The sequence below is a fragment of the Danio rerio genome, chromosome 5, assembly GCF_052040795.2.
Source record: "Danio rerio strain M-AB ecotype USA chromosome 5, GRCz13ab, whole genome shotgun sequence".
NCBI lineage: Eukaryota > Metazoa > Chordata > Actinopteri > Cypriniformes > Danionidae > Danio > Danio rerio.
In genome coordinates this window covers 47991348-48015268 of record NC_141025.1, presented here as the reverse complement: position 1 = coordinate 48015268, position 23921 = coordinate 47991348, and the positions used below count along the sequence as shown (strand labels likewise).

At 35.7% G+C, this 23921-nt stretch overlaps 3 protein-coding genes across 16 annotated transcripts in view; 1 reads left to right on the top strand and 2 right to left on the bottom strand.

Annotated features, from left to right (window-relative positions):
• The window catches only part of ssbp2a (single stranded DNA binding protein 2a), a 73258-nt gene extending 64909 nt beyond the window's left edge, over positions 1-8349 (top strand). For 2 of the 12 annotated variants that reach the window (XR_015490308.1, XR_015490306.1), the window contains exons 9-18: positions 47-114; positions 1160-1208; positions 1299-1334; positions 1437-1491; positions 2902-2969; positions 4496-4568; positions 4696-4724; positions 4834-4932; positions 5020-5731; positions 5774-8349. Coding sequence is in view for 2 of the 12 variants with exons in the window: in XM_087252113.1 (XP_087108239.1) it covers positions 47-114; positions 1160-1208; positions 1299-1334; positions 1437-1491; positions 2902-2969; positions 4496-4568; positions 4696-4724; positions 4834-4932; positions 5020-5049 (507 nt within the window). In the remaining 10 variants the exon portion in view is untranslated. 12 annotated transcript variants of the gene reach the window in all.
• The window catches only part of iqgap2 (IQ motif containing GTPase activating protein 2), a 457800-nt gene that overhangs the window by 318589 nt on the left and 115290 nt on the right, over positions 1-23921 (bottom strand). Inside the window, exons 32-38 of one of the 3 annotated variants that reach the window (XM_087252369.1) lie at positions 23484-23625; positions 22278-22365; positions 21984-22196; positions 20807-20967; positions 19850-19993; positions 19348-19456; positions 18374-19191 (exon numbers count right to left, since the gene is read on the bottom strand). In XM_087252369.1, the coding sequence (XP_087108495.1) occupies positions 19078-19191; positions 19348-19456; positions 19850-19993; positions 20807-20967; positions 21984-22196; positions 22278-22365; positions 23484-23625 (971 nt within the window). In that variant the 3' untranslated portion in view covers positions 18374-19077. 3 annotated transcript variants of the gene reach the window in all.
• On the bottom strand, positions 13834-15650 carry f2r (coagulation factor II (thrombin) receptor). The gene is given in 2 exon segments (NM_001114846.1): positions 13834-15005; positions 15581-15650. Coding segments are annotated over 2 exon segments (1242 nt in total).

Here is a 23921-nt window from a genome sequence, read left to right as displayed (position 1 = left end):
AATTAAGTGTATTGTAATGTCTTAAATTATTGAATTGATATTCCAGAACTATGGTGGTGGAATGAGGCCTCCCTTAAATGCCCTAGTGGGACCAGGAATGCCAGGGATTAACATGTAATTGTCTTCATATAACTCATTATCATTGCGTAAATACTCTAATATTCACTAGACTAGAGATTGAATTTATTAAAAAAGATTTTCTCAAAAAATTGAAATTTACTCATCCTCAGTTCATCCAAAAATGCAGGCGATTTCGTTTTCATCTTCAGTCGAACATTAAACAGGATTTTTAGCATAAAATGTGGTCTGAAGTCACAAATAAATACTGGCTAAACAAAATAAACTGCAGTTTCTTACAGTACATTGAGTCTTACGGAGTGAATGTTTGGTCTGTGCAAGAATCTGAAAGTATTTGCGAAAATACTGTCTTTTACCCACAGCTTGAGCAAATGATCCTCCAGCCTCTCGAGAAACTGTTTAGCAAGATACATATTTTATGAGTTTTGTTTTTACTTAGAAGTACCACTGCAGGACTTGGTTGTCCATTAGCAACAAACAGTTTCCCCAGATGACACAAAAGACAAAAACTGTTTCTTGGAGAACCACATGACAAAGTGACTTGGAAACATGACCTACCCAATGAGGATTTGAGATATTGGATTTAGATCCCATATTGTTTTTGTTGTTGTTCTGCCACAGAAAAGCAATTTGTTACATTGTTTGAAAAGTTGTATATAAAAAGTTATTTTTCATATCATATTCAGTCGTAAGTGTCTAATTACCACACTGGGCCAATGTTGCAAATCTGCAACATCCCAGAACGCCTTGCATGTGAAGGTCTCTCTAAAAAAAAAGTCAGGATTCTATTGTACTACCCTATATGATAATTTTCCCCAAAAATCAGATTTTTCCTGTTTCTAAAACTTAATTTGAGCCTGGGAGGGTAGTGCTGTTGGTAGCCATTGGCATGTATGATTTGGAGCAAGGACCACCTAATTCATTTAAACGTTTTTTTTTATGTTCTGCTGAAGTAAAAAGTCTACATTTTGCATGTTTTGAGGACGAATAAATTAACAGTAAATTTTCATGTTTGGGTGAAAGTCTGAATCTCTATTGCTACTTCTGTATAAAATAATATATCTGTGTACTATATGTAAAGGGGTCCTGCAGGAGGAAGACCATGGCCAAATCCTCCAAATAACAACTCGGTTAGTTCTCACTACATGACATGTAAAAACTGACCAAAACTGCTGTATGTTGAACAATATAAGTATCGGTCTTTCTCTTTGCCCCAGCAGATCCCTTATTCATCCGCATCTCCAGGCAGTTATTCGGTAGGTAATGAAATGCTGTCTAAGGTCTCTTTGGTACCTTCTTTAAGGTAGCTTTGGCTGACCCTCTGGTCATTTGAATAAGCAGAATTAGTGTGTTTGCAGGGTCCCCCAGCAGGAGGCGGCCCTCCGGGCACACCAATCATGCCCAGTCCTGCAGGTAATTATTATCTGCAAAAACGACAACTACTTCAGATGCACCATAGTGACAAGCCGTCAGTGTTGGGGAAAGTTGCTTTCGAAATAATTGATCTACTACAATATTTAGTTACTTCACAGAAAAGTAACTAGTTGCGTTAACTTTTTTATGGAAATTAATGTCACTTTTGAGTTACTTTTTTCATACCTGCCTGAGACTTGATCTTTTTCAGAACCTGCGGGGTATTTTTCTTTTTTTTAATCAGAGAAGCTCTGTATTTACTGAAACAGTGTATAATCTACACCTTCATTTACCTTTAAAAAAAACTAGTAAACTAGTCACCTTCTGAGAACTTCCTGACGCTTTACATGCCGTAAATACAGATTAATAAATATTGAAAGGGATGTGTTTGCTACTTTTGTATTTTTGTCTTATTAGTTCAGTAAAACCACTGTTCATTGAGACTATATTGTCTTCCATGTGTTCAAAATAATGAGAATACTTCCATCACAGAAATTTAAAGCTCTGCCATCATGTTTTCTGTCTGTTCCCGTGGGGAGTTCGTTCTCTCATTGAGTGTGATTCAACATGAGTACACTCATTTAAATTCAGCAAACTATTTATATAAATTTAAAAATTTTACTTAGTTGATCTTTTTTAAAGTAAATCAAATATTATTCCTTAATTTTATGAAGTAATTAGTTACTTTACTAATTACCTAAAAAAGTTATATTATTACGTAACTCAGGTTACTTATAATGCTCTACCCCCAACACTGCAAGCCATGTTTTCACATCACTTGGTATTAAAGAGATAGTTCACCCAAAAAAACTCACCCTTCACTTTTTTCCAAACCTATCTTTCAAATGTTGAACACAAAATAAGGTATTTTCAATAAATTGGTGACACTCTTGGTCATTGCATATTGCATTCAATGGTTTTTTTCATACCATGATCTAGAATGGCTACCTGTTATCAACATTCTTCAAAAACATAACTTTTTTGTCTAAATGATAAATAAATTTTCCTTTTTTGGGTGAACTATACATATAAAAAATGTCAGTGATCTGTTTAATGGTGGTCAGTCGGAACACATTATGTTTCCACCTGGCATCAATTTAGTACTGATTTTAGATTTAGTGTATTTTAGCCTAAAATTTGCTTACCAACATTAGTGAAAACATTCTGAAATTGAACATTAATTGTGCCTTTCTTGTAAGATGCTACAATGGTGTTACAGTATGTGTATTTTTTTTGTTGTTTTTGAGGTAAAGTTTGCAGTTTGCATTAGCATAGAAGTTATTAGCAACTAATGTAGACAGCATGAATCACACTGCATTCTTTACCCAATACAAAGTCATTTCTTTACCCAATACAAAGTCATTTGTCTTCAATTGCAAAATCTAATATGTGATGTGCATTTATTTTTAGAGTCAAACAACTCGAGTGACAACCTGTACATGATCAGCTCAGTCCAACCAAATGGGACCAGACCAAATGTGAGGAGTCTTGCAGTATTTGGCCTAAATATAAAATTTTTTTTATATACAGTTGGGTCCATAAATATTGGGACATCAACCCAAATTTATATATATATATATATATATATATATATATATATATATATATATATATATATATATATATATATATATATATATATATATATATATATATTTTTTTTTTTTTTTTTTTTTGGCTTTATACACCAAAACAATCTAAATGATTTTTTAAAATGATGCAAACTAGATGTGCTTTAACTGCAGACTGTCCGCTTTAATTTGAGGTTATTTACATCCGAATCAGGTGAACGCTGTAGGAATTACAACAGTTTGCATATGTGCCTTACACTTGTTAAGGGACCAAAAGTAATTGGACAATTTGCTTCTAAGCAGTTCCATGGCCAGGTGTGTGTTATTCCCTCATTATCCCAATTACATTGAATAGATAAAAGGCCATTAAAGGTTCATTTCAAGTGTGCTATTTGCATTTTGAATATGTTACTGTCAACTCCCAAGATGAGATCCAAAGAGGTGTCACTGTCAGTGAAGCAAGTCATCATTAGACTGAAAAAACAAAACCAACCCATCATAGAAATAGCAAAGTGACAGGGTTCACCAAAAGATGTAAACCATTGGTGAGCCTCAAAAACAGGAAGGCCAGATTAGAGTTTTGAAAAAGCCTTCACAGTGTTGGAACAACATCCTATGGACAGATGAGAGCAAGTTCAACTTGTACCAGAGTGATGGGAAGAGAAGAGTATGGAGAAGGAAAGGAACTGCTCATGATCCTAAGCAGAGAAGCATGGTGATGGTAGTGACATGGTATGGGCATGTATGGCTGTCAATAGAACTGATTCTCTTGTATTTATTGATGATGTGATTGCTGATGAACGCAGTGGGATGAATTCTGAAGTGTTTCAGGCAACACTTTCTGCTCATATTCAGACAAATCATGTTTTAGAACTCATTGGACGGCACTTCACAGCGCAGATGGACAATGAACCAAAGCATAGTGCAAAAGCAGCCAAAGAGTTTTTAAAGGGAAAGAAGTAGAATGTTACGCAATGGCCAAGTCAATCAACTGATCTGAATCTGAAAAGAACAAGCAAGAACTGAAGACAGTTGCAGTAGAGGCCTGGCAGAGTACCACCAGGGATGAAACCCAGTGTCTGGTGATGTCTTTGCATTCCAGACTTCAGGCTGTAATTGACTGCAAAGGATTTGCTACCAAGTATTGAAAAGTGAAATTTTAATTTATGATTATTCTTCTGTCTCATTAGTTTTGGTCCCTTAACAAGTGGGAGGCATATTTGCAAACTGTTGTAATTCCTACACCATTCACCTGATTTGGATGCAAAATATCTCAAATTAAAGCTGACCATCTACAGTTAAAGCACGTCATCATTTCATTTGAAATCCATTGTGTTGGTGTATAGAGCCAATAATGTTGTAATTGTGTCGATGTCCCAATACTTATGGACCTAACTGTATATAGAACTTTGTTATAAGAAATCTCCTTTCAGTTTCCATTAGGTTCAGATGGTCCAATAGGGAGCATGGCAGGCATGGAACCACATCATATGAATGGTTCATTAGGTAGGACAGATTTAACTAATAAAGCACAATGCCAAACATATATGTATTTTCCATCCATTTGCACATTCTTGCTTTTGCTATTTGGCATTGAATACTTTAAAGCCCTTTCCTTCCATCAATTCAACAGGATCTGGTGACATTGAAAGCCTCCCAAAGGTATGAGATATTTCCGTAAAGTTTTGAAAGACATTTAAACAGTGACCAACATTTCACTGAAATTCATTCGTGCACGGCATCCTCAAAAGTCCTTTCTTTCACTCATCAGAGCTCACCAGGAAATCTCAGCATGAATAATCAGCCTGGCACACCAAGAGATGATGGAGAAATGAGCGGCAACTTCCTCAACCCGTTTCAGAGTGAAAGTGTATGTATGCTGAAAGCCTGTTTCCGAAGGATCATTTGTGTTAAATACAGCTGCAGATATCATTCAATGCTATCTTCTGTCTTACAGTATTCTCCTAACATGACAATGAGTGTGTGAGAGGACAGCACAGGAGCAAAATTTCAAGATTTCACAGTGTTCAGCAAAAACACACATTCAACCTGCTTTTCTACTCATATTGTCTGTGGTGGACTTTTGTGAATTGGAGTGACGTCCTTCTACACCAAATCTGACCAAACTGAAATAAGCTTTGAAAGGATCCAGAAGACATCTACACATTTTTTTCATACATGTGTTTTGTCATTTCATGGTTAATGTCCTGTGTTCTGTTTAAACAAACTCAGCAAAGGTGTGGGGTAAAGTATTTGGGACTCAACTTGGACTTGTATGACTCAATTCGTGACTTGACTGGAGACTAGAAATAAAAGATTTGAGTCTTAACTTTTACTTGCAAAACAATGACTTGGTTTCATCTCGGCTTGAAGTAAGCAGGGACTTGACTTGGATTGCTTGAGTATCACAAATATTGACTTGACTTACTCAAGACTTGAAGGTAAAGACTCAAGACTTGAAGTTTAAAACTCAAGATTTAAAGGTTTAGACTTGAGACTTGAAGCTTAAGACAAGACTTGAAGGTTATAACTCAAGACCTAAAGATTAAGACACGAGGCTTGAAGGTTAAACTCAAGACCTGAAGGTTAAGACTCAAGACCTGAAGGACAAGACTGTAAACTTTAAGGATAAGACTCAAGACTTGAAGGTTAACAAACAAGACTTGAAGGTTAACACTTGAGACTTGAAGGTTAAGACACGAGACTTGAAGGTTAAGACACGAGACTTGAAGGTTAACACTTGAGACTTGAAGGTTAGGTCTCAAGACTTGAAGATTAAGACTCAAGACTTGAATGTTAAGACTTGAGACTTGAAGGTTAAGACTCGAGACTTGAAGGTTAAGACACGAGACTTGAAGGTTAACACTTGAGACTTGAAGGTTAGGTCTCAAGACTTGAAGATTAAGACTCAAGACTTGAATGTTAAGACTTGAGACTTGAAGGTTAAGACTATAGAGACTTTAAGGTTAAGACTCGAGACTTGAAGGTTAAGACTTAAGACTTAAAGGTTAAGAATCAAGACTTGAAGCTTAAGAAAAGACTTGAAGGTTAAGACAAGGCTTGGAGGTTAAGACTTGGGACCTGAAGATTAAAGCCTAGTTCACACCACAGGATTTTAAGCCCAATTTGGAAGTTAACGTGCTTGCCGTCAGATCGGGCTGCTATTGGGGAAAAATCTGCGGGTGCTTTGTGCTCTGCAGTCTTTATGTGTGAACTACTAAACATTGCATCAAAGAGGCTTGCTGATGCGTCGCTGAGACCTCGTAGACAGAAATCCAATATCTAGCATACTGAATATTCCAGAGCCGACTTGACCCCACGTGCGGTCAGATGTAGTGACAAGCTGCATCCAATAAGAGAGCATATCAGCATAAGTTGAATGGCCGTTTGCTAAGGAACTGAACAGAAACGTCTTTGATTGGCCAGAATGGGCATAGATGCACTTGCTTCACTCTGCGTTAACACGGACACGAGAGTAGGCTACTAGGCTATTAGAATACCATACTGGTCATTCTGACCATTCTCATATAAAACGTCATATTGTCACATCATATTTACATTCAAAACTTTTATTGAGATATTAAAATTAAGCTTTGAATATCTGTCATCATATTTAATGACAACGTTACCTTAAAAATATGATCTTTTTGGTAATCCAGCCTGTAAATATGTAGTTAAGATACTAGAACACGCATATGTCTGGGCCTGGCTTTCATTTTCACTTTCAAACAGGAGCTATTTCACTGCACAGAATATGCTGCTTTGAAAGATATATCTGAAGTAAATTTATGTTTTTGCTATTAGAAAGTTATTTTTTATGTTAGCAGGAAGTTGCTAGGCAAAAAATAAAATGCATGCATATTTAAAGTCACTGCGAAAAGTAGCAGACATGCATGCAGTCATTTTGACCAATATGATAATTAAAGGTAGAAATGCTCAGTTCTTTACTGTTTATATTTTTAAAAATAGCAATGTTAGAAAGAAGTACACAGATATTTAGGAAAAGCCAGGGTTGTAGATAAGTTAGTTTTATTTCAAAGAGTTAATAAATTACAAAAATTAAAAACTCTGTATCTATTCACTTGAACCTTGCAGAAGAGTGACTGATGCATCAGCTGACTGACAATGTTTTTAAACGCTCCCTCGAAAGATTGAAACACTGTCAGTGATGTAATCAGCAAACAAGAAGCAAATGGTGTTCAGCTTTTTCTGATGACAACTCCCTTGGAAAATTTTATTGGCTGTGGTTTGGTAGCTTGACTGAGCTGTTGGCGAACAAGTTGTTGTCAGATCATGTAGTGTGTGACCCCCCCTCTTGTGGATCATTTACATACTGTCGCATACTGTGAACAGCACAGCGATCTGCCAATGTTGTAAATCCTGTAGTGTGAACTAGGCTTAAGGTTTTTTTTTCATGTTTGTCTTTTTATATTTAACATTGTTGTACTATGCAGCATGGCTGATTTCCATCAAGCCCTTAGAATCCCAAACATAACCTCTAATCTTGGATATACCATAATTTCCACATTTGCATGGTTAGTTAAACAACAGAAAAAAAAGTTAATTTTTTCTAGGTTGGTCCAATTAAAATTAATTCTTGTGCGACTGCATAATTAACGTTGTTTTCTGAACCCTTTGGTTACGCACTTAACAAGTGGACAGATCCCTGAAAAGATGGTCTTGGTCAGCTTCCAACTAAACTAGTACGGTTTGACTGAAATATTAATGCAACATGGACCAAAGACATGTAAATGAACCAAATACAGTACATGGTGTCACAAATTGTGACCATAAAAGGACAGATTTCTCAAGCATACCTGTTTTTCTTTTCATAGTGGTATTGTTGCCCTGTTTTTTTTTTTTCAATCTTAAAATAACAGCATGAATGCTACCAGGACAAATTGTATTAATTGTTTGCTTTTTTTTTTTTTTTTTTTTTTTGTCTGGACCAAAGGCAATGGAACTGTAAGTGTGAATACACCCTACATACATTGTATTTGAATTCACTTTAAATTTAAATGTGCTTAGCCTCAAATTCACTGGATTTGACCAGACAACCAATCTCACTATATATCAAACATAATGTTTTAGCAAACCAAAGGTTGGCTTTGTTTTAGTTGAGCTGCAGAATTAGGCAAATGTACAGCTTATCTCTAAACGCAAAAGACTGAACTTACGATTTTAGGACTCACTTCAAGATTTCGTGTCATATTGAAATTGTTCTTGTAAATACAGCTATCTGTGAAGAATTTGAATATGCTGATATAAAAATCATTTTCACCAATTATAGTATGTGTTTGTGAGCTTTCTAAAACATGCTGGTTTACTGTGATGGGTTATTAGAACATGGATTATATTCTTGCTGACTAGATGGTCTAAATCAGAGATGCCCAAACTAGGAGCCGCGGGCCAAAGTTGGCCAATGGAAACATTTGATTTGGCCTACCATCCAATCTGAGAAGAGAGGGAGAATGATAGAGATGGTTAAGAGCAGGGGTGTCCAAACTTTTTCTAATGAAAGGGCAAAAACCAAACTTGATTGAGGGTTGTGCGCTGAAGGCTACTATAGTAGCCATATTTAATTTATTTAATAATATTTAAAAATAAATAGAAAATATTTCTTTATATTAACTAATACAGAATATTTTCTTATATTTTATAATGAACTTATTACAGTAAAAACAAAAACAATCTCATCTATGACAAAATGGAATTACATTATTTTGCCGTTGTAACCCCGCCAGTCCTACGCCACCCAACCTGCTCCGAGCTGGTATCGAACTGGCGACCTTCCGCATGGGAGTCGGTTGCTCCTACTACCTGGCCTCTGTTACACCGTGATTTGCTCGCTGAAGTCTTCTGTGTAGTCCTCTATCCATTGAGTGACCGTATTTACATTTGTGAAAACATTTAATTAAACATTTCATTTCGGTTTGCTCTTTTTTATTTTTGTTCAGCATTAAAACAAACAAACAAAAAAAGTTTATGACAAATTAGAAATGATGATCTCTTTTAAAGGCATTCACCCCAACCCTCTCCATCCTTCTCCCTCTTTTCAGATGGGATGGAGGGCCAAGTCAAAGGCTGCAATGGGCCAGCAGGCCCTACTTTGGTCATCTCTGGTTTAGAGATTGTCGTTGCAAATTTAATGTAACCTGTTGTTTGTTTAATTGTTAAGCTTCAAAAAAAAGCTAATTAAATGTTTCAATTGAAATGCTAATACTTTAGTTTAAAATGTACATCCTGTCACCCGGGGGGATAGAAGACAATGCAGAAATTTTGGTGAGCAAATCAAGGCAAGGGCAGATTCTGCTAGACCAGTGTATTCAGCATTGATCTCCACTGTGTTATTGATGCGATTGCTTATGTTTTTATTGCATTAAGTTATCATTTAAAAAGTTATACTGCATTAGTTAATATGATTCAAAGTGATGTTTTTTTTTATTAATTTTTAAATATTAGGACATTAATTAGGAAATTACCAATGCCAACTTTAAACTAGTTTTGTATATTTATCTTCGGCCCACGACTTTCAATTATATTTAGTTTTTGACCCTTTATCTAGATGGTAACTATTATGTTCTTGCTGGATACATTAGAAAACAAAAACAGCATTATAAAATTTAACAGCTTAGAGAATCAGTGACATATTGGTGAAGACAAACCAACACATCAAGATATGCTGGTCATTTACAGTGTACAGGTCAACAAAACATTTAAGAAAGTATTTACCACTACACTTGTAACATTTGACTTTAGATTGGAAGTGTTTGGAAAAGGTGTTTTATGCTCAGCAAATCTGCATATTAGAATGTTGTTAAGCAATTATTATTATTATTATTATTTTAGATTTTAAAATATAATGTATTCCCATGAAGGCTTTAAAGCTGATATTAATCAGCAGTGTTTACTGCAGTATGTTTTAATATTCTGATATGGTCCTTATAATATCCTCTAATATACAGATTTTTTTTTTCTCCAGAGTTCTTGCATGAAATAGATGATAAAAAATCTTTTGTAACATTATTAAAAATCCATGTAATGCATCCCAGCGAAGTAAAGCTTTTCTGCACGCTAATCAGCAGTGAAACAAACCTAGATATCAAATGAAAACAAAACAAAGAAAAGAAAAACACAGTAAACTGGTATCAATATTATGAACCCACCCCCTCCCCCCAGGATGCAGGACTAACTACTATTAATTTTAAGTAACATTTTAATTGTGTTTTAAAGCATTATCTTGATATGTACATTTTATTAAGAAGAATATAGTTCTTTTCAGTCACAAATACAAAAATAAAACAATAACCTATACATAAGACACTATAAAAGCATATTAATTGTTTAAGTGCAAACTACATAAGTCTTTTGAACACAAAAAAAAGAGAAAGTTATGAGTAATAGACCAGAGCATAAAAAACATCAGAACCTGGAAGGATCATTTCTTTCCCAAGGTCATCCTATATGGGCTTTTTATAATGATGATTTCTATTCATAAATGAAATAAAGTCAGTGGTAGAGTTAATAAATCATCACTTTAACATTGAGTAAATTAGACTCATCGTGAAAATGTCAATTCTTAGGTTGTAATGTGTATTTTGTAGTGTGGTGTGGTTCTGTGCATATCCTGCTGAAAAAAAAAACAAAACAAAACAGAAACCATCACAGATGATTCTAATAATTCCTCCTAAAAATAACATTCATTAAAATCAGTTTTTGTATAGTGTATAGTTTGTTTTGGGAATATAATCTATTAGGATTTATTTGTTTTAACATGAAACTAATAGAAGACCATTATAGTTTCTATTAAACCAATATGATTTCCATAACCTGTGGGGCTGTTGCATGAATGGATGATTCTGATTAGCAGATGAACATTCTAGTTTGTGCTGATATTTCGAGATAAATGCACAGCTAATATTGTGGCGTGTCTTTACCACATTATAGCTCTATAATAGCCAAATGATTTCATTTACAGTCAGAAAAACTATCCCACTTTATATTGTGGCTTTAACTAATATGTACTTACACTGTAATTAATAATGTTACAATGTTTGAGTTAATACATGTTTATACATTGTACTTATGCTTGATTAAATGTCTGCATGTAATTACATTTGTAATCACACTGTGGACCATCCTTTACTGTGAGTTCACACCAAAAGCGGCAAATGTATCAAAGTAGCCAGAAGTCATTCATTTTCAATGGGAGCCGGCGTTGATAACCGTCGAGCAGTGGCATGGTGCGACGCATGTTCGCTGGTATGAGTGTCGAGGAGAGTTGAAATCAAATCAACTTTATGGTAATGAGCTATGACGGGGTTCAGCGGCAACCAGTCGAAAATGCAGACGCCCACCACTTGAGAGGAGTCTAGAAAACATAGTCCTGTGAACTTTGGTTCCAACCACAGTTGTTTCCAAGAGTTTGATTATTGCACTCACAGGATTTCCAATTATTTTACAATGTTTTGTTACAGGGACATACATTAAAAAAAAAGTTACTGAGTTACTGATGTGCATTAATGTTTTTTTTCCATAAAATAGCGGGAATCTCATGCTAACCATCACAATAATACAAAACAGTATTGCTCCTTCAGAATATTTCAGACATTGACCCATAATAAATAAGTGAAGCAAAGCCACACCACACACAACAACCTGATCTCCCATAGTTAAATGAATTTGATCAACAACATTTTCATGCTAACAACATGTTTTTATGTGGGAATGTAAAAGATTTGCTGCAATGGCCCCTTTAAATTTGAGATCAATGTAGAGAATTACGACCCTGTCACCAGCGGATCAGTAAAGGCAGACAGTGTTGTTGCCAGGGCGGCCAGAGTGAACTTTGATGCTCTTGCCGCCTTTGGTGTTGCCGCACAGTTACACCTTAACCCACTCTTAAACCTACCCATACCACCAAACCTGTCTCCAACCGTACTCATATCCCGCCTCAAGCGCACCAGAAGTGTTCTGTAATACATTATGAACACAGTAAACAGAAATGCACTGTATTTATTTACATGTAAGTACATACAGTAGTTAAAGTCATTTAATTAACCCTTTTCACAAGACTGTTAGGATGCATTTACAATCATCATAGTCTTAAATTCTTTAAAGTTTTTAAGATTTAGATTTTTTTTTAAACATCAACATTTATATGCATTTATGAATGTATTATATCATCTTTGTAACAAATTACAAAACATGAATTACTGCTTATGCAAGGTGTTTGTAATGCAGCATCTATGGGGCTAAAGGTAAATTTGACGGTATGCTCTTCCCTGGCTGCCGTCGTCAGTCTCACGCAATTATTTTTTTAATATTATATATATAATATAAAAATATACTATATATATATATATATATATATATATATATATATATATATATATATATATATATATATATATATATATATATATATATATATATATATTTGTTGGACTCTCCCATTCACTATCTGTGCTCTAAGTTTACCCAACTATGACGACTTGCGCTGAGAAACCCGGAAATGTGAGAAGGGTCTACATAAAATGGGACCAGAAAATGTAATCAAAGCACGACAAAGCTTGTGGACAATATGTAAAATAAACTAGTCCCCCCACACAGGACTTGTTTAAGAGAAAAAAAACCTGACAAATATCTAAAATTAGATCTGAACAACATCTCTAAGTGTAGTAACCAGCATTTAATATGACTATAATTGACAGAACAATGGCCAATCATCATTTATTCCATAATAAAACTGACAAAACCATTAGAACTTATGGTAATAATAACTTTTTTTTCTATTTCTTTTTTCTATTCCTCTTTAATTCTTTTTACAGAATGGCTGTTTACTTGACACCAAGATCGTACAAAGAAATGAAGAGCGGCTGATTTCCCCTAACCCTAATTGTGGGATGAGCAAATCATACTAAAATGAACGAATGGAATCTTAGAAATTAAAAGTTACAAATGGACTATAAGCACAGCTAGTGTTTTTTCAGTCATTGATGAACTTGAGGGGAAAGCTTAATGTGACTATTTTAAAGTTTTTACGGTTCTTTTTATAGCATTGATATTGTAATGTAATTCAAATATAACTAGTTAAATCGACCAAAGCATTCATTTGATTATTAAAGCATAAAAATGTTTAAACGCTGGCGCCGCAGGTTAGCGCAGAAATTCCATTGAAAATACTGAGGTAATATTCATTTTAATTTATTGCAGTGCTTCTTGTTTGATCTGACACCCACTGACTTTATATCGTATCTTAGCCAGGCAGTTAAGATCGCTGTTATTTTTTTTTTTAAGAAATCAGATAACGTAAACACTGCAATTTTGTTTGGGATGACAATTAACCAGAAGCTCTAGGGGTGGCTGACTGAAATGAAAAGTCTGTGTGCATGTACTGTACCCCATTCCCATGAGACTGTTTGTACAACAAAACATAAAAGATTGTAAAGTTGTGTTTGCCAGAAATCTTGTTTTACTCTTTCAGTTAATTGGTAAAATCAAAAGAAAAGTCGTGTTGAATTGTTCTTGCAGGTTCTGATGTTATCATGCAACTCTATATAAGATTCCTTTGAATAAGTGCAGGCAACTCCACCCATCGAGTTATCCTAAATAAAATGAAAGAAAAACCCTGTTACAGACAGAATGTTCTTGGAAATCTGTTGCATCATGGCTTGACAAGATCTCTCATCCTGGCCAGCTTAAAAGTTTTCAAAACCCTTCCAAAAATCCAGACATATCCAACCAGCCATATAGTCAAGGTTTAGACTGTTCATGCCATCAGCTTTATGTACTGGCTGTTCACACTGCTTTTCAAAGTCTCCAGATTACTTGACCTTGTGCTGGAGGTGAACTGTGCGCTCCTTTCAATACCAGGGACCCCCTGACATTTGAGAAAAGCAAGAACTTGTTTTTGGCACTGAGAAGAACCAAAATAATAGATGAGGGGGTCCAGACAGCAGCTGATGCTCCCCATACACATGGAGACCAGGTAAGCGGCATAGGACGCGTCATTGTGCTTGTAAGCAAACCTCACATAATGTGACAATAAGATGATGTTTGTTGGTGTAAAGCATATGACAAAAACTGCAAAAACTGTTACGGCCATAATAACAGCCCGCGTTTTCTTCGCGCGGTTTTCCACGTTTGCCGCGCACAAGGCTTGGATGATGCGCAGGTAGCAGACGGTGCTAAAAATGAGCGGGATGAAGAAGAAAAGCGAACAGAAGATTGGAAAGAAGTACAGGTAATACTCGCGGAGATGCTGGATGTCGAGGACGTCGTGGCAGGTGGTTATGCCCAGGTCAGGTAGGTGAATGGTCTGATTGGAAATGAGCAAAGGTGTCACTCCGCCAACAGACAGAAGCCACATGGCGGCGCAGGTGACAGTCGCGGTTTGGGGACTTCGCCAAGTGAGTGAGTCCATCGGGTAGACGACAGCCAGAAAGCGATCCACACTAATGCACATAATCAGCAGCACAGAACAGTACATGTTGCAGTAAAAAGCAGCAGTGACAACACGGCACATCCCGGCTCCGTATATCCAGTTGTTTCCGTTGTAGTTGTAGGCTATCCTAAACGGAAGCAGCAGAACAAACAGAAGGTCTGCGCAGGCTAGATTCATCATGTAAATCGCCGCCGGTTTCTTGGGTCTGACTTTGCGCGCGAACATGACCAGCGCCAGCAGGTTGAGAGGCGCGCTGATGATGAACACTATTATGTATATAGTCGGGATGACAGCGGTCGCCACGCGGCCTGTGAGGAAGCTCGAGGCCTCTTGAGAGATGTGATAAGTCTTTTTAGCCGGGGGGTGGAGGTGCTCTTTCCTGAGTGTTGGTTCTTGACCCGAACTAAAGCCGCTTCCCCCCTCCTGCACGTCCAGATAATCAAACGGCTCATCAGTGACGGTGAGGAAAAATCCCGAAAATGAGCGAATAAATGTTTCTGAAAAAAAAGAAAAAACGTGTTTACATTCATTTTTTTTGCAGCATTTAATCATTGTAACATTAAAAGTTATTTTAACTTAATTAATGCATCAAATAATTTTATACTTTTTGTTAGGCTATTTTCTTTCTGTTCATGTTTTATTAAATCTTTGTCATGTTAGCTAGAATTCCTGTTGCAGAGAAAAAAAAAATTAATTTGCAGAATTCCATAGCCTATTTATTTCCATGTTTAGAATTTACAATTAGCAGCGTTTTGGCTATTCATTAAAACAATTATTATTTTGTTTTTATTATATTGTTTTTATATATGTAATTATTATATTGTTAATATAGTAGTACAAGCATTGCTATTCATTTATCTTTTTAAACGTAGCCTATATCTAATACCAATATTTCATACCAAAATAGGCTACTTCACTTTTCAAGTTAAACTTAAAGGGATTTCGTTATTATTGCGTTACGTTTTATGCGATTCATCGTGTATGCTACATGCCACTGTGTTCTACAGGCCTATTTTAATGAACTGAGCTCACATATTTTATTCTGATAAAAGAAAGTCTGTAAGCGTCTTACCGTTGTTCGGCAGCGCAGACGCAGAGCCGTTCAGAGCCAGCAGACCCGTCACCAACAGAACCCGCAACATCACGACTCAAACACCGCAGCGCAAATTGATGAAGAGAGGGTGAGAACAGAAACTCCTTTCCAGAATGATCTTGAACCCGCGCTCAACAGCAGACACCAAGAACTACTAGAGGTGGAGAATTCTGTTTTTCTGTGGCGCAAATGTTGACGCCTACTCGAGCAACACACATGTGAAACCCAGCAACACAGCAGGGACTAGTTCATGCTTGACATCAGAAGAACATTTATAGTTTTAATGGTGGGGGTTTTCACTGTATACTGTGTTTTAATCAATATAAAAAGTGTCTAATATTTTTTTCTTACTAGATTTTACTTGAATTCCACAATGATAAGTTTATTTTTATTTGCACCTTAGAAATATTTTAGTACTATTACTATTATTGTTATTATTTTAACACATTTATTAGCCTTTTTGCTTTTTAGCATTTATAAAATTTTTGTTTGGTAAATAGAAGTTATACTACTAGTACTATTTAACAGGGTACAAACATGTTTATTGAAGATATTGTTTGTAAAAAACAGAAAACCCAAAGGTGTCATAAAGTTATTCTTATGAAGTAACTATGTTTGGTGAAACAGAGTTTTTAGTATTTGCCCTTTAGGAGCACCAATGATTTATTTTGTTTATTATTATTGTTTAACAGTGTAGACTTTTATTCATCTGTTAATTCCCTGAATGCAAATCTGAGGCAAATTAAATTCACTCATCTCTCAAAGCCAAAGCGTTTGTTCAGTATGGAGTTTGCATGCTTGCAAATTGTATTATCGGAAGAAAGTGAGTGTATGGACAAAAATACATTGAAATGTATTTTAAATTAAAATACCAAATTGCTTAATTTCACATGTATCAAAATAAACTACAAAATACAGCGGCTACAACAAATATCAAAATAAAATACTGTATTTTGAAATTCTTCCTACTACAAAATACTTTCACATGGGAGTAAAACAGTTCCTTGCAAACGTGCTATCAATAGGCATATTCGATCAATCCTTTGACCATTAAACTTACATAATGAAGTAAACAGTGAGTATGTTTACATGGACAACAATAATCCGATTTTAATACGATAAAGACAATACTCTGATTAAGAGTCAACCATGTAAACAGATTTTTGATTAATCTGATTAAGGTCATAATCAAACTAAACAGAACTCGAATTGAGACATGTGAAGTATGCCGATTTTAGTGGCATTATTGAAGTGCAGCACAGACATGTAAACACCGCAATCAAACTATTACCATCATGTTGGACTTTTCACAGCGTTTTGCCACAGGATATTCCAGACTGTTTGACACTGCACCTACTGAGTCAGTGAAGGACCACTGACACCTGCAACGCGAAATGCAGAGATTTTTCCTTTTCAATCGGCATGCGGTATCAAATTCTATTAAAACAACACTCTTCCACCAGTCTGTGAATCCAATACCTCAGTTTATCATGCCGGGCAGCGGGGACAAGAATGAAATCTTCCTGAACGAAAGTGAAACTGTAGCCAGTCAAAAAATTTTAAATAAAATGTCCAAAATTACACTAAAACAGCTGAGGAAACGCGGATAATGTAGTAAAGCAATGACAATCAAATATTTGCTATAACATGTAAAACGGTATCATGGAAGGAACATTCAAAAAGTAACTCTTATAAACACCTTAATCAAATTATTGTCAATTGAATTAATGCAAATAATTAGATTACTTATGTCCATGTAAATGTGGTCACTGTTTGTTAACAATAACATTTTTCTGAGCAAGTTTAAGTCAGTCACTGAAGGACTTATTTTTATGCTGTTTGTCGTATTTTTTTAGCATCTACAAAAGCAATTCATCCAAATGTACTATTATATGTGCAGTTTACTCATTCTCCCAAATTTTTTTAGTTCTTATTTACCTGGAAAAGTCTCAGTTAACCCCCTTAGTGAACACCAATAAAGCATATTTTATTCATTCGTTTTATTTTCGGGCAAGTCCCTTTACTACTCTGGGGTTGCCACAGCAAAATGAACTGCCTACTGCATCTTTAGGTGTTTTATTATTCTAGTTTGTCTGAATTTCCACCTGAGAATGAGAGACTGAGAAGGATTTTGTGCTGAAGGTTCCCCATCCTGTTCTTAAGGACTGACATTTTATTCCATCTCATTTCTTAAACAAAGATGCATGATTTCCATCCATACTACAAGCGTTGACCCCCCTGTGATCAATTTTCTGTTCTGACCTCAAGCTCAGGCAAATAACTGAGAAAGCATCAGCCTGACACTGCATTATTATGATCATCATGTAGACTTCTTGCAAAGTATTTTACAGTTTTTTAAAAAATACAAAAATACAAGACCCTTTGGTATTTTGACAGAAAATATGAACCCAATTTGTTAAAACCTATCGAACACAAATTAAAAAACACTATTTTGGATTTATAATACTTGTTTCATAAATACTGCCCCTCCCTGAGTGTAGGTAAGAGGTGTAGAGTCTATTATTGATTGTAATGCAACTTGGGATTGCCAAACTAAGGTGATTTCATATGTCAGTCATTTTTTTGTTTGTTTTTTTTTGCTTGATCCTACATCAATTTTGAGCAAGATGAATTTGGTTATTGCATGAATAATTGTTTATTGTTTGACTTACAAAAATATAAAAACACATAGTTGGTCCCTTGGGGCGCAAAATTAAAAATAAATAAAATATTATTAATAAATATCACTAATAAAGAAAAATAAACACACCATTTTCTAGATGTATGATAATTATATTTATTAAAATCAATAATATTACTTCATCTCATAACAGAACATTTATATATATATAAAAAAACACTACTTTTAAAATATCATTTAAAATATGCACAGTTGAGCACATAGAAAGTTAAGGCACTAGTTAATGACAGGCCTGTGACGGCTCCTCCAGTTTATCATATTAATCAGCCACATGGCAGTAGTGCATTACTGAAATCATGTTATTCATTTTTAACATATTAAAACATTACAGCTTGCAACACATTACTTGTCATAACATTTGTCAATTATGCTCGTATTTAAAAATATAATTCATACAGAATTTTCCAAAAAACTAAAAGAGAAGGAATTCCAGTCATTAAACATGTTGTGAACACTTTGATTGTGGTTCGAACACATTTCATTTCACTAAAAGTCAAGTCAGAAGTATTTTTCATATGTACAGCATGGCATGTATCATATTCTTAGAGTGGTAAGATTTCCTTTTAAAGTAAATTAAATACAAAAAAAAAAAAAAAAACAGTTGCACAAATTCCCCTGCACAGGCAGAGTCATTTCATTAATAAAAACATCTAAAACAAAGGCACATTCCATTCTTTTCTGTGCAATCCATGTAAACTAACATATCTAAAACAGGAGTTTGATAGCTAGTTAATATTTCCAAACACATTTGCACTGAATGAGCTCTGAAAGATGATTATTTTCCATAGAACTTTTTGTTCAAAAGAAAGATCAGGAGGTTGACGTTGACTTTGGCCTTGTCAAACATTTTCATGACAGCTACTCCCTCATACTGAAGCTGCAACAGGTCCTGATAATAATAATAATAAAAAAATAACAAGATATATTAAAAAAAAAGTTTCTGTTGTTATTCATCCATACATGCAATTCCAGATAATAAAAGTAATGTCCTGTATGGGAGAAGAAAATGAGTGTGCCAGGCTCTGCTGGGAACTTGGGAACTGACCTGGAAATGCAGTTGCACCTTCTCCATCTCAACTCCCATAAACTTGGCCTTTATCTCAAAGTCACCCACTTCCTCACAAGGGCAAATGTCGAACATAACATTTTTAAACCTGAAATGTACAAAACACCGACTGAAATACTGGAATAGGTGGAGCTTAATACATCAAATAACCTTGCAAATAAAACATGTTCTTTGACACCAAATTAAAGGACTAAATCACTTAACACAAAAATAATTTCTCTTTGATCTGCCTTCTGGGATCTGAGATAGGAAAAATAGTTGGCTTGACATTTGTTAAACTCCCGTTTGGACTGCACGAGGAAGAGAAAATTGAGAACTCACTACAACAACAAACTGCTGACATTCTTTGAAAAGACATTTTGTGCAATATGTCCACTTATCTGGGGTCAGTTCAGTTACCATGCGCTTGATTTTGGAACAGTGTGAAGTTCCTCAAGATACAAATGTATTAGCAATAGATTGAAAAAGCGGAATAATGTACTGATTAATCTGGACGCCTTCAATCTCCAGAATGACTCCTTTCTCGTGTAGTTTGGCAGCTGTGTATTTCAGTGACGAGGCCTTGGACTTCTTGCTGCCCTTCTCCTCATCTTTTCTGTCCAGTTTGATTGACCTCCGTGAATTCCTAATGAAGAAATAACCATTGCTGAAACATGGGCCATAAAGGAAAAGACATTATACATGTCCCGGTTTTAAAGTTATTGTGTAATATTATGTATAAAGACACAATTGTGCCTCTTAATAATCCTAATAGAGATATATTGTCTATATAAAAAAAATGAAACAAGTGAAATGAAATGAGAAAAATCGTCAAATGAACATAAGGACAAACACAAACTTGGTCATGAGCATAACAAATTAGCTTAGAGTATTGCTGTACTTCGGAGGGAGCAACATTTTTTTGTATTATAAATGTAATTTAGCAATGTAAAAAATGAATGGAAATGTAACAATCACAGAAGTCTATAATATTAGCTATCACTATTAACTTTTTTTAGTTTATCTACTAGTGTACATCCTTTTTCTTTTGGTTTATTATTTGCTTTATCAGAGGTTTCCACTGTGGAATGAACCACCAATTACTCTGGCATATGTTTTACTGGCAGATGCCCTTTCTGCTGCAATGCAGTCCACAAACACCGATACACTCTCTCGTTCACACACTCATACACTATGACTGATTTGGTTTATTCAATTCCCCTACATTACATCTCTGGACTGTGGGGGAAACTAGAATGCCTCTAAATTCTGCACAGGAATGCTCCCAGCCAGGACTGGAACCAGTGACCTTCTTGCTGTGAGGTAACAGTGCTAACCGCTGAGCCATTGCATTGTTTATCAATTTTATTTATTATTATGGAGAGGCACAAATTTACCCAGAAAATATGATAATGGTTGTACAACATGTGAAAAAACATTCATGTGTGTCTCCACTCACTTTCTGTTGAGGTTGTCTAGACAGGTTTTGATGTAGGTGTCGTAGTAGTTGATCTGTTCCTGATAGAAATCTGTCTTGGAGTTAAGTGCAGTTAAAGTCTGCTGCAACTTCACCAACTCTGCTTTCCTCCTCTGCCTGTACCGCCGCTGATATCGAATATCCTACCACACACACACACACATACACACACAAAGACATGACCAAACAGCTGAAACCTGGCTGAATGTGTGTATGGTAGCCTGCAGTCCTAAAAGAAGAAGTATTAGTCCTAACCATGATCTAGGATGGTCTAGGACAGCGTTTCTCATCTGGTGGGTGGGTCGCGGGAATATTTTCAGTGGGTCGTGAAGTGTGTGGTCAAAAAAACAACAAAAGTTTAATTTTAAACTTATTTTGACTTTTATTTTGAAATGCGTGCATGACAACCCTTCCGTTTGACATGTGAAATTTCATTTAATTATAGCAACAAATATGTCAAAGTGCAAGTACGACCCCGAATATGTAAAGTATGGATTTACATATATTGATGGCAAAAAAGACTTAAAGCCTCAGTGTGTCATAAGTAGTGAGGTGCTCTCAGAAGAGACCGACATTTAGAAATCAAACAACATGTTTTATTAACAGTTTAGTTCATGGTAACTGAACCTATCCTTACCCTAACCATTGTTTACAGTGTTTGTTGTTTTTACTTTGTAATATTTCTATAATTTGATACATTTTGTTAAATGACAGCAATAAATATGGTTTATTTGTAAGTCTTGGTGATTTTCTTATGATTTATCTTTCACTACTAGTGTATGTTAACAAATAAATACAAATTAATTATAATTCCTAAAATTCTATTATAGTTCCTAAAAATTAGGGTCGCAGCTTGATGACCATGTCAAAATGTGGGTCCCTTGGCCAAACCAGTTGAGAACCCCTGGTCTAGGATACATTCTAAACAAAACTGGACATGTTTAAATGCATCTCGTTGTTAAAAGCACAAATGTAAAATTATAGTTTTCCCAAATGTTAATAAATACTTGTTAGAGTGCAAATGTGATGGGCTAAAAACCATCTGATATACAAGCCCAAATGCACAAGCAACAGAAGGCCACAGATGATAGTTTTGTTTTATTTTGAATTAGTCATTTAATTCTTGACTGGAAAATTATCAAATTAATTGTAGCCTGACCTTGGAGATGTCATTGATGACTTCCTGGTATTTGTGTTTGGAGTTGACTAGTCCAGCCTGCTCCAGAGTTCGGAGGTTCCTAAGAATCTTCCTCTTCTTCTGCTCCAGAGGCAGCTGCCGGTCCTCCAGCATGGCCTGGCTGCTCTTCAAGCCCTCTGGAGTTTGAGAATCTTGCACCACCTGACGCTCCACCAGCTTAGCGTGTTCTGCCTCCTGAAGCACCAGAGACAAGAGATAAGGTCAACTGACTGAGCTTCATCCGCTTCTTCTGGAAAAGTCAGGAGCCTTTGGTACCTGTGTCGCAGAGGCAGGAGTTTCCAGGATATCGGTGAGGGTCTCGCCAGGTTGGATTCTCACAACATCCACTATCAGCTTCTTTGTTCTGCAAAGAAAGAGGGTGTGCTTGTCAACATGTGTCCCAATATCTACTGGATAATGTCAACCTGTATCTTAGCAGATGAGACAGTGCAGAACAAGCACACAATGGAGATGTGATAAAGACTGCAGTTTGCTGGTCACTCAAGGGAACTCTTCTAACAGCTGCTATCCGTTTTCTGCTAAGTCGTGACATATTGCTGACGTATGGAATACTGTTTTTGGGTCAATTATATAATGGAAGACAACTGGGTTGTTTTGAATGACTTTTTTATACAGTTCTGTGCAAAATTTGTCAAAATATGTTCCTTCAACAAACATACAAAAAGTTTGGGATAACATTAAGCTGATGACAGAATGAAACATGTGATGTGTTGTTGTTTTCTCAAAGAACATTAATTTTCATTTTTAATTTTGTCTAAAGTTTTGTCTTATTGTCCAAGTATACCAAAAGGTAGGTAATATACAGACTCATATGTTATTTGTCACACTACATACACAAGCTGTCTGGAAACAATAATTCATAATTTTATGGCCTGCATAAAACATATAATTCACATTTGGTTCAAGGGGACTTCCAGATGCTCCGAGCGGAAATAGAGCCGAGTGTAAACATACAGACAATGAGCTGTGACATCACTGTTCCTGCCTTCTCCCTAAAGAAATACTGGACCGTACAGAAAGAGAACAAGACTAGAAGGCTTACAAAAGCTGAAGGTCCAACAAATTAGACTTGATAAATTTTTCCTTTGAGAACTAGTAAACATTTTAAGAACATTAAGGTCTGTTCAGTTTTCCACAGATGGTATGGTAATGATTATATTAGTCTGATTCTGAAAAGGCACATTAGCCTTTTAAACAAAATGTTTATCACATTGAATTTTGCACCCAGTATTTGTCTTTTCATGGAGAGAACAGGCTTTTACTCAACAAAGCCGGTCAAAAGCTGTATAGAAGTGCAAAGATAAAACTGTCCAGCAAACCACTTCCTGCCATGGGTCAGAAGAGATATGAAGACAGGAAATTACAGTAGGACAGTAAAAAAATGTAGGCAGAGAGATATTTATATTCCAGGACATCACGTATTGAGGCAGTTTAAGAAGTGATGATAGCTTGCAAACTTACTTCGTCATCAGTCCCTTCGTGTCTTTGTCATCTCCATCTAGCAGCTCAAACTTGTTGGTCAGGGTTAAGGAGATCTCTGTTTTGCCATGCTGACTCAATGAATTCTCTTTGCCGAGGTCATTTGTGTCCACAGTTCCTTCACCTGGGTACATTACACATTCATTCTTGTGCTGTCTGGACCATTGTTTTCAGTATTAATCAAGATTAAATACACTGTAAAAAGCAATTAGTTGACTTTATTTAAAAAAAAATGGAGTAAAATGATAATTCATTCATTCATTCATTTTCTTGTCGGCTTAGTCCCTTTATTAATCTGGGGTCGCCACAGCGGAATGAACCGCCAACTTATCCAGCACGTTTTTGCGCAGCGGATGCCCTTCCATCCGCAACCCATCTCTAGGAAAGAGTAAAATTACATATTTTTTTTAATAAAAAAAT